General features: G+C 37.5%; 1 protein-coding gene across 1 annotated transcript in view; it reads left to right on the forward strand.

The window, feature by feature from the left end:
• Positions 1 to 4,389: 4,389 nt before the first annotated feature.
• LOC142342733 (uncharacterized) overlaps positions 4,390 to 17,328 on the forward strand; it is a 45,067-nt gene continuing 32,128 nt past the window's right edge. Inside the window, exons 1-3 of the mRNA XM_075394253.1 lie at positions 4,390 to 7,745; positions 14,078 to 14,202; positions 14,492 to 14,836. Coding sequence (XP_075250368.1) covers positions 4,410 to 7,745; positions 14,078 to 14,202; positions 14,492 to 14,836 — 3,806 coding nt within the window. The 5' untranslated portion in view covers positions 4,390 to 4,409. The remainder of the gene's footprint in view (positions 7,746 to 14,077; positions 14,203 to 14,491; positions 14,837 to 17,328) is intronic.

Here is a 17,328-nt window from a genome sequence, read left to right on the forward strand (position 1 = left end):
ATGAAGAGATCAAAAACATATATATCGTTTAATAAACAAACAATGGAATACAATAATGCCACGCTAGACGGCCGATAAAAGTTTTTGATAATAGAACTACTAAAAAGGACCATTAACAAATCAAAAAAACAAACATTGTTTATGACCACAATTCGATGTCTACAATTGTTTACAATTGTCTACAATAAAAAAATCATAAAATCAAACTCGCATCAGATAAAACCTAAACAATACATTTTAACCTATACTTCATTAGAAAGGACATAGGACCGGTTCTCATTGCGACTGGTTAACAGGTCGACAAAAAATAGAAAAAATAGCAAAGAAGTGCAAAGTTAAAAAATACGTTTCTATTTTTGTAAACAATTAACTTCAGTTATTAATGTCATTAGATATCACCTGAAATCACTGAAAATTTCATTTATATCTTCATAGGAAGCAATTGAGACATTCTATAATCCAATCTTCAATTGCGCAAAATTTTAAAGCCAATGGGACCTACGATTATTGTTATAAACTAAAAAGAAAACAAAAATCCTCTGAATTGTACAAAAAAATAAAAATCTCAAACATTTTATGAGTCTCGTAGTAAAAGTGGTAACAAAGCCGAGAAACAAATGTTTGAAGCTAAAACTGTTAGAGTTAATGTATAGCTCACTGCAAACGGTCTTTGACCTGTGTTTACAGAGACTGAGCTACAATTTGACCGGAAGACTATTTTAAAAATTGACGAAACTCAAAAACCCAAATGTTTTGGAAAGAAATATTTCCAAAAGTCATAACAGATTTAAGATTTCATCAAAAAGCGACGGATTAAGTACCAACACCCCAGGAAATCAATTAGGCCTGTTAATAATGAGACCACGTCATGATCCCACAAAATAACGAATATATAACAAACAAAAAATGAAGCAAAAACTTCGAACAATTTTACATCAAACTATTGAAGGCACTATATTTATAAGATATTACCTGCAAGAACTGTAAATCATCCCTTTCTCCTCACCCTAACATCAACGAGTCTTCGCTATAAAAGGACAACTTGACACGACAACAAAAAGAAACCCGAAAATTGAACAGTATAGAAATCTCGAAAACTTTTTCGAAAATAAATGGTCGAAGCAATCAGTCACAACGTATAAAGCGCGATAAAATTTGTTGAATCATCAAAAGTAATTGAGAATTCTAATTAGAGAGAATAAGTTACAGGGTAACCAAATCGATTGCAAAAAGAGAAAGTTGAAAGAAAATCTTTTATAAAAAATTTAATTTGAAAGTCATTAAAACAAACAGTTATAAACTGAAATCTTTATCTAGGTGAAGTTACAAGTCCTGGGAAAGCAATTGAGAACTATCGTTATCAGGTATATGGCGTACAACAACAGAAGGAAAGACAAACATAGAAAAAACAGCAAAAGAATCCTCAAACTTTTGCAAGATAACTTGGTCTCAGCCCAAAAAGCTTAATTTATTCAACAAAAACAATTAACATATACAGATAAGCATTTTTCTAACGCTGTACATTTGTCGTCTATGCTTTCCTTCAATTTGATTTGCCAACAATGTGATAATTAGAGAAGGAAAGAAAATGGACTTATAAAAAATGCAGTTATGATCAAAACTGAAAATGAAAAAAAAAATTTTGAAAACGCGTAGTATCAAAACAAGGAAAACTTTAGTTGAACATAAAAATCGTTTCCAACAATAATTTTTCACTCACACAAAATTGGTATCTGCCTGTTTTTACTGAGGCCGCGTCCGAAGTTGAGAGAATTATAAAATAGTGGCAAAGTTCGAAAATTCACCGATATTTTCTTTAATCAAATATATTCAAAGTCATAACAGACATTAGGTAACAACTGAAAGAATTGTCTATGTTCATTCGTACCTCTTAAAAAGCTAACTGCATCCCTAATTGGGGACACTAAATCATTGGGCTACAAAAAGTATAACAAATGAAAGCAAAAACTCTAAGTCTATAGAATTTTAACGGAAACAATTGATCGAAGCCATTAAAACCGTGAGCTTAACTCTCAAACCATGGTATAATTTCGTTAGACATTTTTTTTGAAAATAGTATCTGTCTTTAATTGAGCCCTGATTTGAATTTCTTGTCAGTAATTTACATAAAAAACCATTTACATAGCGGAAATGTTTTGATAAGAAATGTCGCGCCCCATTTTAAAAATTTTTTATCGTAAGGATCCACGGTGAGATGAAGATCAGCACATATATTGCTACGCGTCTAACAAAACAGTCAATTGTTCAAATGATTGCGAAAGAGATCTTTTTCAAACTAAGTTTTTCAGTTTGTCAAAAATAAATAATGCTTTTCTTGTATTTATTGAGTTTAAAATTGCAAAAAAACTTGCAAAATTATGATCCAGAAGACTCAAGCCATCAGAGATTACAACTAGCTCTTTTCTGAGCTTAAAAAGAGTTGGACCTCAGCTTTAAGGTGGCTACTTCCGGCAAATTTGAAGCAAGTGGGTTAAAAAAGCAAATGTGGTCCCATTTTTCCCGAAAAAAGTCTGATTTTTGAAAAATTCAGCATAAATTCAAGCCACAAAACTCAAATCGAACAACTCAGCAACCCTCCTCTATCTTTAGAGATGAAATCAATAACAATACAGTTAATAATTTTAACATATATAGCAAAATTGACGAAAATTTGGTCAAAAATACTGAAAATGTGAATAAAAACAGCAATTATTCACATAACTTAGAACCTCGATAACTCCCTATAAAAAACAAAAATTCAAAAAATCTTATTAATTCCATATTCTGCGCTGGACTGGCTTTCTAATGATAACACTCACAACTCTACGATGATTATATCGATCGGCCAAAATTGTCTGAACAAAAAAAACCCATTTGAGTATTTAGTTCCTCCCTCCCCACTAAAGTGGGGGTCGGAGCAATTATATCGTCCTTTTGTTAATAGTTCGGCATTCGTACTGCTCTGGTGGAGAAAGAGGATTGATTCAAGTTTTTATCGATGGGAATAAAAAGGTCACAAGAAGACCTTCTGAGACGTTTTTCTTCTGTCAGTTTAATATAATGCCAGATGAGAGAGGAGTAATACCCAGTGCGATAAAGAAGGATCAGTCACTGAATGAGATAAATAATGGGCAAAGTATTGTAGTGGACAAGATGCTAGTGGTCTTCATATGCTAGTTGCTCTCCAAATACCCATTTCAGACACTTTTTGATTTTTTTCGAGTACGCGAATGCAAGTGATATATTGGGCCACCACATTTTGGAGCCAGAAAACAGTTTAGAGAGAAAATAGCTGACTTGTCGTTGATAAATATGAGGAACAATAAGGGACCAGTACGCTGCCTTGAGATCCCCCTTCTGGTAGTGTCTTGCGTAGCTTCATATGCGATTTTTTATTAATTCATTCAACGTCACTGAGCAAGATCCGTTCTGAACCGTCGTGGTTGAGTAAGGTAGGCGAGCATCTTGAGAAATTTGATTCAAAGTAGAAGTTGAACGCATTAGCAGCAGAGTAATGGTCAATTAAGCGCTCATTTTCCAAAATAAGAAGCTGTTATACTGCTATTACTAATATTGCGAAGAAGGGCGTACGAACAATTAGTGTTCTCAATTGTAGCTCCTAAAAGAAATGTGAAGTTAACCAATTCAGCAGAAAAGTTAAGTTGATTCGCAGATGCTGTTTTTACGAAATTTGGAACTAGTTGGGGAATTGATAAGCCTCCTTATAGAAGCTGAATTCTGGATCTCATCGAGGTTGATTTCTTTTTTGTTGTTCGGTAAAAATGATTGGTAATTCGATAAAATTGTTTTTTTTATTCTACTTAAAAAAGTTGTATTAGAGTTGAGTTCATGTCTTTGGTTCCATTTGTTCTAGATTAAATTTCAAGGAAATAAAGAATTTTGATCTCCTGATATTAACCTTCTTTTATACATGCCTATCCTTTTTAAGATCTATAGAAATTTAAATAAATTGTTTTTGGGTAGCCCATCTCTGCTTCAATTGGTACACAATGAAGCCAAAAATGCGGATGAGTGGGGTCGGAACGCACATTAGCGAGCGTCCTTGTTTTATTCTATTATAATATAAGGTACGAAACGTTCGATTTTTGTATTTTTTGCATATTTCAAGGATCAGTTGCTATAAAAGATAATGGCAATCGTCCAAAGTATGATAAATTTCGCTCTATGAAAAATACTAAAGTAAAACTTTATCATAAATTGATCATTGTCTGAGCACTGTTGACACTTCTGATATTTCACATCTTATTTTCCTGAAGCCAAAAAAATCACCAATAAAAATATGCGTCCTCAATATTGTTCGGATTTGATCCTGTTTGTTTGAAGGCGGAAATATTTTGTCACCTTAAAACCTGAGACTGTAAGGCTATTGCATTGGTGATATTTTCCAGATGTTGGATGTTCTGGAAAGGGGGCCCGAGATTTGGCAATGTCTTACAGCTGCCTTCTTTCCGGTGCCCCTAGAGTCTTCCCTGCAGCTCTCTGGATCGCTATTAGAATTAGAACTACCTTCTACCTCCTCACCTGGTCGCTTCGGCTCAAAAGAACAACCGAGTAAGAAACATAACTGCCTAACCAATCTCGGCAAGGTTTATGTGGCTTTAACGTCGCTTATAGAAGAACAGCAGACTGCTCACAGACGTGCGCTTGATAATTCGTACGACGAAACAAGTGAAAGCGATGGAAATGAGGACAATGAACTTAACATGCGAAGTCGGGGGTTTGCTTTTCATGGTAGTACACCAAAATTGAGTTCTGGCTTTTTGGATGCTGCTCAAAATGACGATGGTCATAGTAGCCATTTTGAAGACTTCCTAAATCTATTTTACGTCCTTGGTTTTGGACTCCTAGAGTCCGACCAGGACATAAGGTGTGGTACCCTGACCATTTTTGGAACGTTGTTCCGAAATGTTCCCAAGATCTTCAGGAAAGGTTGCTGTGATAGTGCGACTTCCGGTTTCGTTAAAGCATTTCTGCAGTCAAACTGCGATGAAATGCTTGCTCGATGTCTAGACCTGGGAGCTGATCCTCAGGCAAAAGAGTCGGAAGGCGTTGAGGTTCTCCGATGCTACCGCGATTTGACAGTTTTGGCGAAGAAGTACCGAATTGATATCTTGACCACAACCATCGCCGCCAGTTTAGGATCGGTTATTCGCGATTACATGTCAATATATGCTGCTGAAGTTGATGATTCGCAAAAACGAAAAGACGTTATGAATATGGCGGTTGGTCTCACAAATTTGGGTAACAATTTTGATCTGCCAAAAAGTTTCAAAGCTTCAAATAGGAGACTTAACGTAATGACTAGTGAAAACTACCCGGCTGGAATGGCTGCGAAGTCATGTGCTATTTTGCTAGCAGATATGTTGTTAATCAATTCAACCCCAGTGTTAAACTCTGGTGCTATTACGGTGCTCATGTCTTTTACTCTTCATTGTTGCAGTCAGCGTTTGACTGAAAGCATTCTATCTTCTATTTTATACATAATCAATTTCTCCGAATCAAGAAATCTTCTATCTCCTATTCTATTACATTCTTTCATGTCTTCATTTACCTCCGTACCTCTTGAGGGAACGAAAATTGATACGTCATTCCCGATATCCGAAGATTCTTTCGGATCCTCTTTTGAGTTGAAATTGCAGTCGTCAAAGTTGTGTCTAATATCGATTCTGTCATCATGGTCGGGGCTTCTCGCGATGGGATCTCGAAATAGCGGCAACCGACGTTCTCAGTCCCACCAATCCGGACTTGAAGTGTTTATCAATGCGCTTGTAACAGGTGACATTCATTGCAGGACAGCGGTCATGGAGACATTGTATCACTTGCTAGGAATTGACTGTCCTCGGAGTTTTGAGTTTCTCTCCGACGAATCTAGAAATGCATCGGGTGTGATTTCTGTGGGTCATTATGCTGATGAAAGTGGAGCGAAATACAGGCTTGATGAGGGGTTCGTGATCGCGGAGTTTGAAGACTCTCGTGACTGTTTTTCTTGCGTTAGAAATGCGCAAACTAGTCTTGTCTTCGCAAAAACTATTGATCTCGTTTTATCGCAGCGAATTTATTTACTTGCGTCTTTTATCGAAGCAGGTTTATTGACAACGCTTCAGCAAATTCAAGATTCAATCATTCCCCCTGAAACGCCGAAAGATTTTCGAATCATGGAACGAAACGTCAGATTCTCTGCGGCTTACATTCTGATAGAAATTTGTCAAATATACAAACCCTTATTGCCGACTCACTATTCGTCGTTTTTCTCTTCAATGGTTGTCAAAACGGAAGAGGAGAGTTTGGCAAATTTAGAGCATGAATCAGAAGATAATGTTGAGAATTCGGTATCGGAAGATCTTTTGGACTTGGCGCAAGATTCTGACATTACCGGAAGCACAGCTAGTGAAGACCGGTTGAAAAAATCAGACGCATCAAAAGGCGAAGCTTCAGTAAAAGTAATGGATACTATCGTAAAATGGAAGCGACAAAAACAGAGCGGATCCTCCATTCTCATGCCCGAATACCAACCGGGGTCTCAATCGTCTATCTTCATGGAATTCTTACGCAATGATCACAATACTCACTCGGTCCAGGTGGACGCATCCACAGTTTCGGTTCCAAAGGAAAATTCCAGGAAACTGGAGTCACATATAGGCCAACTTCTGATTGAGAGCTATGTTTTGGAACAAGATGAGATGCAAATAAGCAGCAAGGATTGCGATGAAGCTTCATACGAAGTTCCGGATACGTCTTATCTCAACTATTCGAAAGAACCGAAGGAAAGTGTTCTCGAAAATTCCATAGCTCTATCGCCTCCAACCGCCTTATTTCACGGAAACAGTCCGCGCATGTCTGGAAAGTACTCGCTCACAGAGTCCTTCTTTAAAAATCCGTTTTCTGGTCAGAAAGTAAGCAGTGGGAAAGATTTCAGCTCTGCGAATGGAAATCTTGACGGGCTAATGGCGGCAGAAGTGGCCACGTTTTGCAAGCATTACAATTGGACAATAATCTGTTCATGTCTGCGACACTTTGCCTACAAATATGAAACTGGCATTGCGACCAGTGCGGCACGTGCGGAGGCTTTTCTGAAACGATTGACGTTATATTTCATGCCTTCCTCTCAATTATTTTCTGCAGAAAAGTATTATTTCAACCAGACCGATAGCAGTACAAGTGCGGAATTTACTGCTAAAATTGAAGCAGGAACTTTGTTATTCAGACTTCTAGCTGACGCTTACTCAAAAAGCTTAACTTCTGATGCCAAGCTTCAATCAGGCTCCAATGCCATTACACAACTGAGTCGAAGGTTTGCCGAAATTGCGAGGATTTTGTTCCTAGATTTAGTTAGTTGTCTTGAACCGGAGTACAGTGGAAGCTCGATTAGCTCCTCGAATAGTATTCGGACACGTTCATCTAAGGCAAGTATAGGCTCTCGAAAGATAAGCACAGTATTTTCTGCTCCGAGTCTTCCAGAATTGTGCGCGCAGGTTTATTTTATCTTTCTGGCAAGTCTTCCGGGAACAAATCGGCAGAATGTTCTAACCAATTTCAGGATGCTCGAAGTGTTTGTCAATATATTGTTGTTTGGGAAGAATGAGCCCTTATGTAAGCTGATTTTGACATGTGTACCTTACAATAGAGAAGGCCTGGGGGTCTCAGACAGTTGCCAAATGATCGAATTAGCTGTGAGGGGTTCCTCGGCCAAAAACATTCAACGATTTGCTATGGAATTTTTACAGGTTTGTTACTGGGGTCAGTATTTTGAATGTATTTGGTCAGATAATATATAAAATCTTTATTGCGTCTAAGTGTTGTACTGTGTTTCTGCTATCGAGACAGTAGGTTTGATTGGATGGCTTTCATTTTTATCTTAAGAGAGGAATATTGGTCAAAATCATTTGTCGATTTAGGGCTATCTTTATTATAGATGAAGCTAAAAGCTCAGCAAAGCCAGATTGCGGTGCTCTTGGCTTTTTACAAAGAATTTGGATTGTATTGCTGTGCTGTATTTTAACGATTCGAAAAGGAGAAATGGTGCTTCGTGTTAACCACGCGAAAATAAGAATCGGTGCAGCGTCTTTTTTACCGGCAATTTTGGAGTGTATTTGAAATAGGAAATGCTTTAGGTCAAATTGGTGAAAAAAATTGGAGAGTGGAGAGCAGTGAAAGTGGTTTCATTTCCATGCCTCATTTTCGAGGTAAAGTACGAATAGTAGGTGAAAAAAAATTTTCTGTGAGCGACTAAAATATTCTGCTAAGTTGATATTTTAAAAGCAGTTTCTTTACTTTTAACACCAATTTTTCGGCCAAAGGTGTTTGCCTCAATTGTTGAAGCTAGTAATAGATTGTAAGTAAGCTTATTTGAGCTTCTGGCGCAAATATTACGCTTTTAGATACATTTTTGAGCTAGTTTTACCACTTCTGCTAAATCCTTATGTTAGTACTTCTACTGGTGTTGCTACTATGAGATGACAGCCAGACAGGCCAATTTTTACTGAAATGAATGATAAAATGTTTTTGTTTTCGCATTTTCTTCAGATATGGAATTCGGAGCAATTTTTGTTAAAGAAACCTTAGTGCATTTTAAAAAGCAGTCAAAATATAAAATTTTAAAAAATATTTTGAAGCTGAACAGGACAAGTCAAATGCCAGATGAAACATAAATTTAATTTAAAGGTTTCTGTAAGTCGGAAGGAAATCATTTTTGTCGAATTTGTTTTGTATGGGAAATTGATTTATCGTTCATTTCTGTGTCGATAGTTAGTCTGCTTAGAGTCTTCCTGCGAGTTATCTCCGGAATTGTTCCGGCTACATTTATAAAAATTGTTCGGGTGTTTCTGAAACGAATGTGAAATGCAATGCAACACTTGAAATTTTTTGTTATTGAAGAATATTGCAGAATGGAGAGAACAGATGATGGTATTCATACTGGCTTGCGAGAAAAAAAAATGGTGTTAAAACATTTTGCGGTAATGATGACCCAGAGGGCTTTTCTCGTTCACGATGACCAGTACCTTTGGATGAGTCTGAAGCAAATGTTAGATCGCTTTCTTAGCAGTTTCTGTTTCCTCATTGACGTTTTGATAGTTTTGTGTAATTTTTATACGGAAGTTGGTATTCCTAGGGGTGATTGTTTTCATGATAGAAAATTGACTAAAATAAGTCAAATTATGGCCCTCTGCTCATCCATTTTTGAAGTTTTTTGCCTTTTTTCCTGCTTTGAGGTATTTTTAATACTGTAGGAAACCCTTGAATGTTAGATGGGGCAGTTTTTCCTGAAAAATGTATTAATTTGTTCTCAGCTTTTTGCCTTTTCGTATAGTTGTTTAGTGTATGTCGGGTCTTGATCGAACAGAAAAGTTTGTAAGGTGTTTTTTTCAGAACAATTGTTATGACGTTTCAAGCCTGCTTTTTGTAGGAAATTTGGTAGAACATTTAACAGCCGCGAAGCGATAGCTGAGGCTATTATTGGCCTTCTCTTCATTTTTTTTGTTTCGTCGTCAAGATTTTTGTTACGACCATATGACGTCACAATCACTTCAAATCTGCTTTTTGTTCATTAATTCATGCAATTTCAACAGAATTGCGTATGTGACGGCATTTTCACTCTGTGGAGCGAGTTCTTTGTTCATTTGATTGAACAAATTTATGGTCACTTGTGACGTACCTCACTCTCAAAAATGAATTCCTCAGAAGTTGACTTTTCGTTACTATAATTCAAAGAGATAAGGTCAAATGAGTGCGTGTCCCTCTAATTGAAGGTTATTTGAGAGCATCTAATAGAAGTAGCAATAAGTTGAACATATTCTTAATCAAAATATAACATAAAAAAGTTAAAAGTTCTTTTGGCCTGTTTCTCTTATTATCCTTTAGAGACTGCAGGTCTACGAAGCTATTGCGGCTCTTTTCTGGCAATCTGCCAGCTATGTTTAGATTTTCACCTTGGTGCTTTTTTTCGTTTCCTTGGTTTTCACAGTGGGTAGCGTTTTTATGCTTTCTCTGGTATCTGGTAGTCGTTTAATAAACGAACGCTCATTTTTGGCATGTTCTATTGAGGATTGTTTCGGAGTTGCAGGTTGTAAAATTTTTAAAAAGTGTTTGTTTCGATATAATTATTTTAAATAGGTAAATAGTTTATTTTATGTAGTATGAGATTTGCTAAGTTCTTAGTGGTTTTATACTTGGAGTCGATTCTGGTGTCTTCATAGGAATTGCAGCGATAAAGAATGTGTTTGTGCTTTATTAAATTTTATCCTTTACTTTCAAGTGGAGTGAGAAAACGGCCTTTGTGCAAATTTTGATCTCCGATGTCTGCCTCAACGGCCATCAATCAGGTGCTCTCCTTTTTTACGACTCAAATAGGAATAATGTTGATCTATTATTTGTAATCTTTGATGATGTGTTTTAAAGGAAGTCAGATGTCGCACTTGAAAAGAATTGTTTTGGTCAATCCGCTGACCAAAATTCAATATTTAGAGAAAACATTTAGTGTTTTCTTTTCATACGTCTTTCTGAGAGGCAAAAGAATGTGGGATAAAAACTTTTGAGCTAAGCCCGTGATTTTGATCAATAGCGGCTTTTTCAAAACGGTTTCTTAGTTTTAACTTCAATTTTTTCAGCCAAAGGTGTTTTTCTCAATCGTATAAACCAGCAGTTGTACGATTGGAATAATCTTGACCATTTGAAGCTGATTAGACTTTTAGATGCAACGTTGAGCTATTTTTGCCATTTTGCAATGTTCGACGCAGTTTTTGTGGTTGAACTATTTGTTCTAGTGTCTTGGATCGTCTTTCGATTTGATTGATTTTAATTATGAGTTATTTTGTTAAGCAAATAGAGTAGTTTAGTCGAATTAAGTAGTTTAGTTGAATTAAGTCCGATTTAAGCCTATGTCCTCTGAGAGCTTTTTGCTATTGTTTTTTTCGTACTGTAGGTGATGTACAGCGGTTCCTCAGGTAATACTGGGAAGAAGTGACATTTCGTGGTTTTACCGGGAATTTATAAGTTTGTCTCTGAAAGGAGTTGGGTGGGTTACTAATCAAGAAGGGTTTTGAGATGCTTTTCTTATGTTTTCGCCTTCTCTCTCTCTCTCTCTCTCTCTCTCTCTCTCTCTCTCTCTGCACACTACACCGCAGCAGCATCGTCGGCTGTCGCGGTAGAGTCCTTTGAGACAACACACACTCTCTAGAAAGTCGAATATCTTCTATGCTTCGATCTCTAGGGCATCGCTGGCACTTTTGTCTGGGCCAAAAGCGTTCCGTCTTGGTAGCGTCGTCATGGCGCACTCGCTAAGCATGAGCTTGACTGAGTCCTCTCCGCATAGGAGGCACAGCGAGTGTTCAGCTCTTCCAAATCTGTGGTGGTTACTCTTGTCAAGATGCTCTCCCAGTCTTGAGCTGTGCGAGGGTACATTTTTGCCATCCGTGCACTGCTTCAATCCGTGGAGTCTGGCTGCCTGGATGCTTTTCTTTTGGTCATCAATCCAGTTGTTACTCGTCCGGCTGCTTTGAGACTGTCCAAGTCCAGAACTGAGTTGTCTTCGGCTAATTCACTGGCTTGGTTTGCGAGGCGATCCGTGGTTTTGTTTCCTTCTATTCCGACGTCCAGTAATCCAGTACATGCATACTGGAGATCCTTCGCGCTGTAGCCTCGTTAGTTCGTTCCATATTTGCAGACCGATCATGGATGATTGTTTGTTTGTTCCTTTTGCGACGATTTGGAGCGCGGCGGTTGAGTCGCAGAGGAAGGCCACACTGGGTGTGTTCCGTACTTCTTCGAGTGATGCTAGAATAGCAACCAGTTCCGCTCTTGTGCTGCTTCAGTACCTGCCTGCAGGTCTAATGATCTTTGTCGCCGCTCTTGTAAGGATCATTGTTCCTCCTCCACCTTTGTAGTATCCCTCGTGTATTGACCTGTCGCTCCAGGTTTTGGTTTTGGTAGTTAGTGTTTCCACAAATGCGCTGGCTGCTATTCTCTGATCTACTATTGGTGCGTTTTTGCGAGAATTTTCGGGCTTTTATGGCAGATCTTGATGTGGGGCGGCTCCTGTCTGTCTGTTTTCTTTAGGATCCATTGCGTTTTTCTGAAGCATGGCCGGAAGAGTATCTCACAGTCTCCGTTAGGTGCCGTGGCATTGGTTTGTCTCAGCCAAGCCTCTCTGACTCTGAATTTCAGACGAGGAGTGGTACTCAGCAGCATCCGTGTCCTTGTTGGGTCGGGGTTTGGGAGTTGCAGGATTCTTCCAAATTTCTTCACTAGCTGGCTAATGCCGAAGACAACTGCTCGCGAGTCGTTATAGAGCAATTTGCCAGCGTTAGTCGGTTTTTTTAGATATTCTTTCTTTTTGTGTTATCAGATTTGCCTTTTTCCATGTAAATTTTACTGTTTTGTTTCCGAAGAATAATTGATATAAAGTCAAATTCTATGTTTTGTAAGCAGTTGGCTTGGGCCTACCCCACTTGCTGTTTAAACTGAATGGATTTTAAGTTCTTTCAACCATTGATTTACGCAATGCAGTTGATAAGGTCAAGATCAAAAGAGCAAAGTGAAAAAACGGGATAAACCGATAAAGCCTGAACGCTAAGTCATAGCGCATTAGGTTAATAATTTTTGGAACATAGAAAAAATTGTCAATTTCATTCTTTTCCTTTTTATAGCCGCCTCAGCTTCTCCGACGGCTATTATAGCGCTCCTCTTTTTTTGACAATTCAAAGAATTTGACTTGTATTGGTGTGCTGTCTTCTTTTAAGATCTGTTCAGGCTTTTTTCGGCTTTTTCACGTCAGTGAGAAGTTGAATTAGAGTGGTGAATTTGGTCTTACTGAAATAGTAAAGGGATCGAAAAATCGAGTAGGTTTAAGGCGTGACTTTTACAAAATACCTTTAAAGTTGATTATGGGTTAGTTAAAAATTTTTATGACTTTGCCACTATTTGTCAAAATTATTAGTGAATTTTAGATTTCGCCCACTTTTTTAACATTATCTGTTGGCTTATCACTTAGTATCATCAATGACAGGTGAGATTGGTTGCTAATAATAAAACCTAAATAATGGCGCGAGTTAATGGCTAGTGGTTTGAAAGGCTGACACTACTTTTTCTCAAGTATTCTCAAGTAAGTTCTGCAAGTATTTATTGTACTTTCTGATGTCTTATCATTTAATATCATTGGTGACAGGTCTCTGATGCTGCTAATAGGGTTAAGTTTATCGATTTAATCGTTTTAAGTATAATGATTTAGGTTACAAAATTTATTAAAGCTAGCTGGCGTTGGTTTTAAGCTTTATAACCTTCATTCAGTTTTGGAGCTGAAATAAAATTTTTTGAATCTATCTGAAACTGCAGACCACTTTTGACACAGAAACAAATTTTGTCGGTTTTTTTCTCTTCTTTCTTCAATCCCGATGTGCGTCAAGGGGTTCGATGGCGGCTATTTTCCGGCAATTTGCGGGCTAATTTTGTTACGTCTATTGTCATATTTTTTTGTTTAATCGTTCCGTGCTCTTTTTGGTTTCTGGTTTGTAAACTGTTTTCTTAACAACTTCATGCCTTTTTTCATTGCTCTTGATATGCGTTACGTCGTCTGTTAAGTTCATTCAAAATCTAAGCGGAATTATGATGTAATTTTCAATCGTAAGAAATGACTTTCTTGATGCTCATAGTAGACATTTAATAGTTACTGAGTGCGACTCATCATTTCTCTCTGATTAGTTGCGCTTAACTTAAAATATTTATCTGAACTCTAATAAATATTTAACATTATTTGACATTTTGACCATTATCTAGCTAAAAGTATATGACTTAGAAGTATCGAAACGTATTTGAATTTCGATACTTCTAATCGAAACGTATTAGTATCGAAATTGTCATCGCAACAATGGATTACTTTTATTCTATGCTTTAATTCGTGGTCTTCAGAAAGTCAAATCATTGCATTAAATATTGTTGGATTGAAGGAACATGTGAATAGTTTGGGCATGACTGAATTAGTTCCTCCTGTTTTTGTAATTACAATCTGGCTCACTATATAACTACCGACTGTTTCATTTCTTCGCTAATCAGCTGTCTTTTTTAGGTGCTGGTTGGGTTCTGGCGTGATGCAAGTCGTGTGGCGGACTGGAAAACGCACGGTGCTGCAAAACTTGGATGGGTAATTGAAATGTTGTTCGAAGGAGTCTTCAATCCCGACAATGTCATAAGGTTATCCTTCCGCAATTACATTTACATGTATAACATATGACAGTGGCCTCTTAGGTGGTAGAACTGCCTAAAAGCTTTTCTAAAGCTCAAAAATCAGATTAATGTAGCACTCGAGGTATTTGAATGAGTTCGATAGCAAAGAATGCAATGTCAAGTTAAATGGCGCCATGTGTGGACATTTAACAGCAACCTAAGTCTAATGCGTAACTTCGAAAAAATTGTTCTTCTATTGGTATATATAAATGAAATTTTCTACCTTTGAGTAGTTGTGTATAACTTTTAACTTTAGAGATCTAGCTTTGACCCAGCTACTAGACATATCAACGGACAACAGGTGTCTGCCATTGCTCTTCTCAAATGACCGACACCTCGCACTGCTTCTAGTGCCTTCGGAGACGACGGAAAAAGAGGCAACTTCTGATCCGGACATCGCAAGCGTCAGGTCAGAAGAGACTAACTTTAAATCTAAGCCGAATGCTGAGTCGATGCTGTGTGAAGTGATCCACCTGAAAGCGATTTGTTTGTTTGCTCGCTATTTCAATTGTGAGCTCAAGTTAGACGAAGACGTTGACAACGGCAAACGAGAAGGATCAATGATACAAGGACGAAGCTCACAAATACTGGATTCAAGCAAGTTAGCATCCAAATCTAACTAATGATCTGATTATGTCAAATTTAAAAGGCGCGACAGCAGAACGCCTTCAATTAGTCTTTCATTTCATTGTTGCAAAAAAAAAATAGCACCCTTTGGTTGCCACAGCTCGCAAATACCCTCAAAGTAGTGTTTCTCGCAATCATTTATGCTTTTTTTCAATTAACTTCGTTTTCGGAGACAATTTTGCTCTTGTTTTTTCGTTAATTAACCGGAATATTTTCCAATCATGAAATTTGTTCTGACAATTCATAACAATGGCACATTTATAATTAACATAATTTATACATAATTTCACATAATTTAAACTTAATGCGTAAATAAATGCACCAGAGTTGTGAAAATTTTTTCAGGCTGCACCAGCTTTCCGTGACAGGCAATTTCTTGCCACGAAAGGGAACTTTTTTGCAACTCGAGTAGTATTGACGGAGTGTCTTGTTTTTTATCGATAATTTTCGTGTATTTAAAACAACACGTAGAATTCAATGCTGCACGTTAAAACTAAGTGTTTAAACGACTCAACGAATTGAAGAACAGAGAGGATAGAGTGATTGTATTTGTGCCGCATTTTATGTAATCGTGCGTTTTGACTCGTTTTTTTTTTGTCACAGGTGTTTGCTAAATTTTCTAAACTAAATAAGCTTTCGAAACTAAAAAATAATTTAGGAATTTACCCGTTTTGCTTGTTTTTATAATGTTTTCTGGCCAATTTATTCTGATTTGTCTTTCTAACTTTAGTTATTCCTGCTAAATCATTATGTTAAAGCTTTTTTAATAGGTTTTGCTACTATGTGGTGACACTTGAAGGCCAGTCAGGGCCCTTTTGAAATCAATAAATGATACGAATTTTTGATTTTTCCAGGTTTTTCTGCTTTTTTTCGTTCATTTTCTGTGTCAGGTATTTGGTGGGTGACTGATCGCGCAAAAGAAGTAATTAAGGTTTTTCAGAATAATTTCTGTGAAGTAACCTTTTAGCTTTTTGTTGAGAATTTTGAAAAAAGCAACATGCAATGAAATTTTATCAGATGCTCTATCAATTTTGCCAGACCGATTTTCTCAGATTAATTTTTCTTTTTTTTAATAGCCGCCCTCATCTCAGCCGGCTATTATAGCGCTCCAATTTTTTTTTACTTCGTCGAACTTTTTTCGCTTTACCATTTTGCCGCTCTTTCGACATTTTGCGTGAAATCTTTTTGACTTCTCTAGGCTAGTTTCTCTCTTCTCTCATTCTGCTAAAAGTGAATTTGAACATCAGTTGCTCAGCAAAGCAATTCAAAATGAACAGAGTCAGTATAAAAAATTGAAGTCAGAAATAGAAACGGGATAAACCCATAAAGCCCAATTTTAGATGCCCGCTGTTTGAACGTCGTTCCTATAAGTCTGAGTTACCATCTCTTCTGCTTATTGGTATTGATAGTAGCCCCTGTAGCCTCTCTCTAAGAAACAGAAGTATGTTCAACAACGAAGAAATGCCATCAAAATAAATCGGACTTAAAAAATGTTTTTGAACAAAAATCTTTTTTTCAATATCTTCTATTCTTTCAATCCCAATCAGGCTTATTGGAATCAACGGCGGCTATTTTCTGGCAATCTGCCGGGTATGTTTAAATATTTATGACGTTTTTGTTTCTCTCAAACGAGGTTTGTAGCATTTATATTAGACCTGTTGGTCTTTTTAAATGCGTTTTTATTAGTCATGTTGGTGATTTTTCGCTTGACCGATTTTTCTTCTGAACCATTTGACTTTTTGTTCTCAAAAACGGGATAAACAGGTAGTGCCCGCTGGGCATTAAGTTCTCTTAGAGCCTTTCAGCTCAGAAGTCTCCAAGTATAAAACTCACAAACTTTTTTGGAGACTTTTACTAATGGTGTGAAGGACTGTTCTTAGAAGTTGACCCCCCTCCCCCTTCCGCCCCACCCGTCTATCACCCCCCCCCCACACACACACACACTTCACCCCCAGACACACTTCACCCCCCTTAATACCTACCCCTGCACACCGTTCAGGCCGTAAGTGCACAGTGCAGCCAAAGACCTCCAAACGTTGCCCCCCAACCCCCATCAGCCCTCCCTCGGTGCCAACCCCCCCCCCCGCTGCGCTCAACTCGCGCCCCTTCAATTAAGCTAAAGCTAGCCTCACTAAACAATGACTAGGTACTAACTAAGCCAACCGGTCGTTTGAGAGCAATTCGAACGAAATTGGTCTATTATGTTCATTATTTTATTTTAATTGGGGACGGGATCAGTATGTTAGTGAGAGTATGTCAGTTTCCTACTTCAAAAAGCTATATAATCTATAATCAACAAAGTTAGTATCGAAAAACGAAATCAAAATTGGAAATGGTAAACTCATAAAACCCAATTTTAGATGCCCGCTAGTTATTATTATTATTATTTACCATCTCGAATGCTTGTTGGTAGCGTTACTACTTCTTGCATGCTCTCATAAAGAAACCGGACTATGTCGTACTATA

Source organism: Convolutriloba macropyga, chromosome 7 (genome assembly GCF_964194025.1).
Source record: "Convolutriloba macropyga chromosome 7, txConMacr16.3, whole genome shotgun sequence".
NCBI lineage: Eukaryota > Metazoa > Xenacoelomorpha > Acoela > Convolutidae > Convolutriloba > Convolutriloba macropyga.